This window comes from Nicotiana tabacum, chromosome 21, assembly GCF_000715075.1.
Source record: "Nicotiana tabacum cultivar K326 chromosome 21, ASM71507v2, whole genome shotgun sequence".
Taxonomy (NCBI): Eukaryota; Viridiplantae; Streptophyta; class Magnoliopsida; order Solanales; family Solanaceae; genus Nicotiana; species Nicotiana tabacum.
In genome coordinates, this window is record NC_134100.1 from 77,439,147 (window position 1) to 77,440,565 (window position 1,419).

The 1,419-nt window shown below is 46.7% G+C and overlaps 1 protein-coding gene across 1 annotated transcript; it reads left to right on the plus strand.

The window, feature by feature from the left end:
• Positions 1-556: 556 nt before the first annotated feature.
• LOC107772085 (uncharacterized) lies at positions 557-1,201 on the plus strand. Its single transcript, XM_016591572.2, has one exon. The coding sequence runs from the start codon at positions 557-559 to the stop codon at positions 1,199-1,201; it is 645 nt and encodes a 214-aa protein (XP_016447058.2).
• The last annotated feature ends 218 nt before the right edge of the window (positions 1,202-1,419 follow it).

The window sequence follows — 1,419 nt, forward strand, 5'->3', positions numbered from 1 at the left end:
GTCGCAGCCTTCCAAAACGGGTTGAGCAGGGATGGTACGAGCGCGACTAGTAAGCTATTAATTCGACTGATGAAGTACCCCCCCAACCACTTGGGATGAAATATACAACGCATATTGTGCCAAGGTCCGAGCAGATGAGGACGACCTCAATGGACCAACTCATCGACTGACCTCGGTACATGCCAAACCCAGAAAAGATCGAAGAAATGATACTAGAAGAGACCTCGCAGCTCTGCGACCTAACAGGGAAGGGCATCAACCGTATGTCAGAGCGGTCGATGCGCCCTCCTCCCGCCACGAAGAAGGCCCGCCTAGATCAAGGACAGGGACTCGCCGGAACGAAAGAAGTATGCCCCATTTATTATTTGCTCACAACTTTTTTGTGTCACCTATAGATATAGTCTATGCCCGGGAGAAGCTCGGACCAAAGGTCAAATGGACGCAAAAGATGAGGTCAGATCCGAGTACCAGAAAGTCAGACGCCCTCTGCGAGTTCCACCAAGAACGAGGGCACAAAACCGAAGATTGCATCGCCCTAAGGCAGGAGGTCGTAAACATGTTACGACAAGGGTACCTCAAAGAGTTGTTGAGCGATCGGGGAAGGACCAACTTTGCCAGAGGACGTGAACAACATCAAGGACCGCCGAAACCGCCCTCACCAAATCTCACCATTCACATGATCATCGGTGGCGGTGACGATTCTTCAATAAACAACGTGAAGTTCACCACCACCAACAAGCTCAAATGGTCAATCACCTGTGAACTGTATGAAAAACTTGAAGAGAGTATCATCTTTGATAAGTCGGATACCAACGATTTCAATTTCCCTTACTATGATGCCCTTGTTATTACTTTACGAATTTCAAATACCGATGTAAGACACATTATGGTAGATGATGGGAGTGGCGCGTGTATTATCCATCCTCGAGTACTTGCACAAATGAAACTCGAAGATAAGGTAGTGTCGTGTTACATTACGCTAACTGGTTTTAACAATGCAGTAGAGCGAACATCTGATGAAATCACATTCCCCGTCCTGGCCGATGGCGTCACTCTGGAAACCACATTCCACATCATGGACAATGACACAACGTACAATGCCATAATAGGGCAACCATGGATACACACCATGAGGGCCATACCTTCCAGCTTATATCAGGTCATCAAGTTCCCGACTCCATGGGGAATATTCAACATATGAGGAGAAGAATGCACATCCCGGGAATGCTACTGCATCGCCCTAGATAGCACAGTCACTCAATAAATGAAGGACAAAGAAAAAGAGGCATATCAACAGGGTCGAGGTTGATATGTGATGATAGCGAGGACGTCATCAGAGAAGTTTACATTGGCTACAAACTTCAGAAACCAGGTAAATTCCGTCAATTCTTAACTACAAACGCTGATATTTTTGCTTTC

Coding starts and splice junctions, on each gene's coding strand:
- LOC107772085 (XM_016591572.2), top strand. CDS start 557: ATGTTACGACAAGGGTACCTCAAAGAGTTGTTGAGCGATCGGGGAAGG.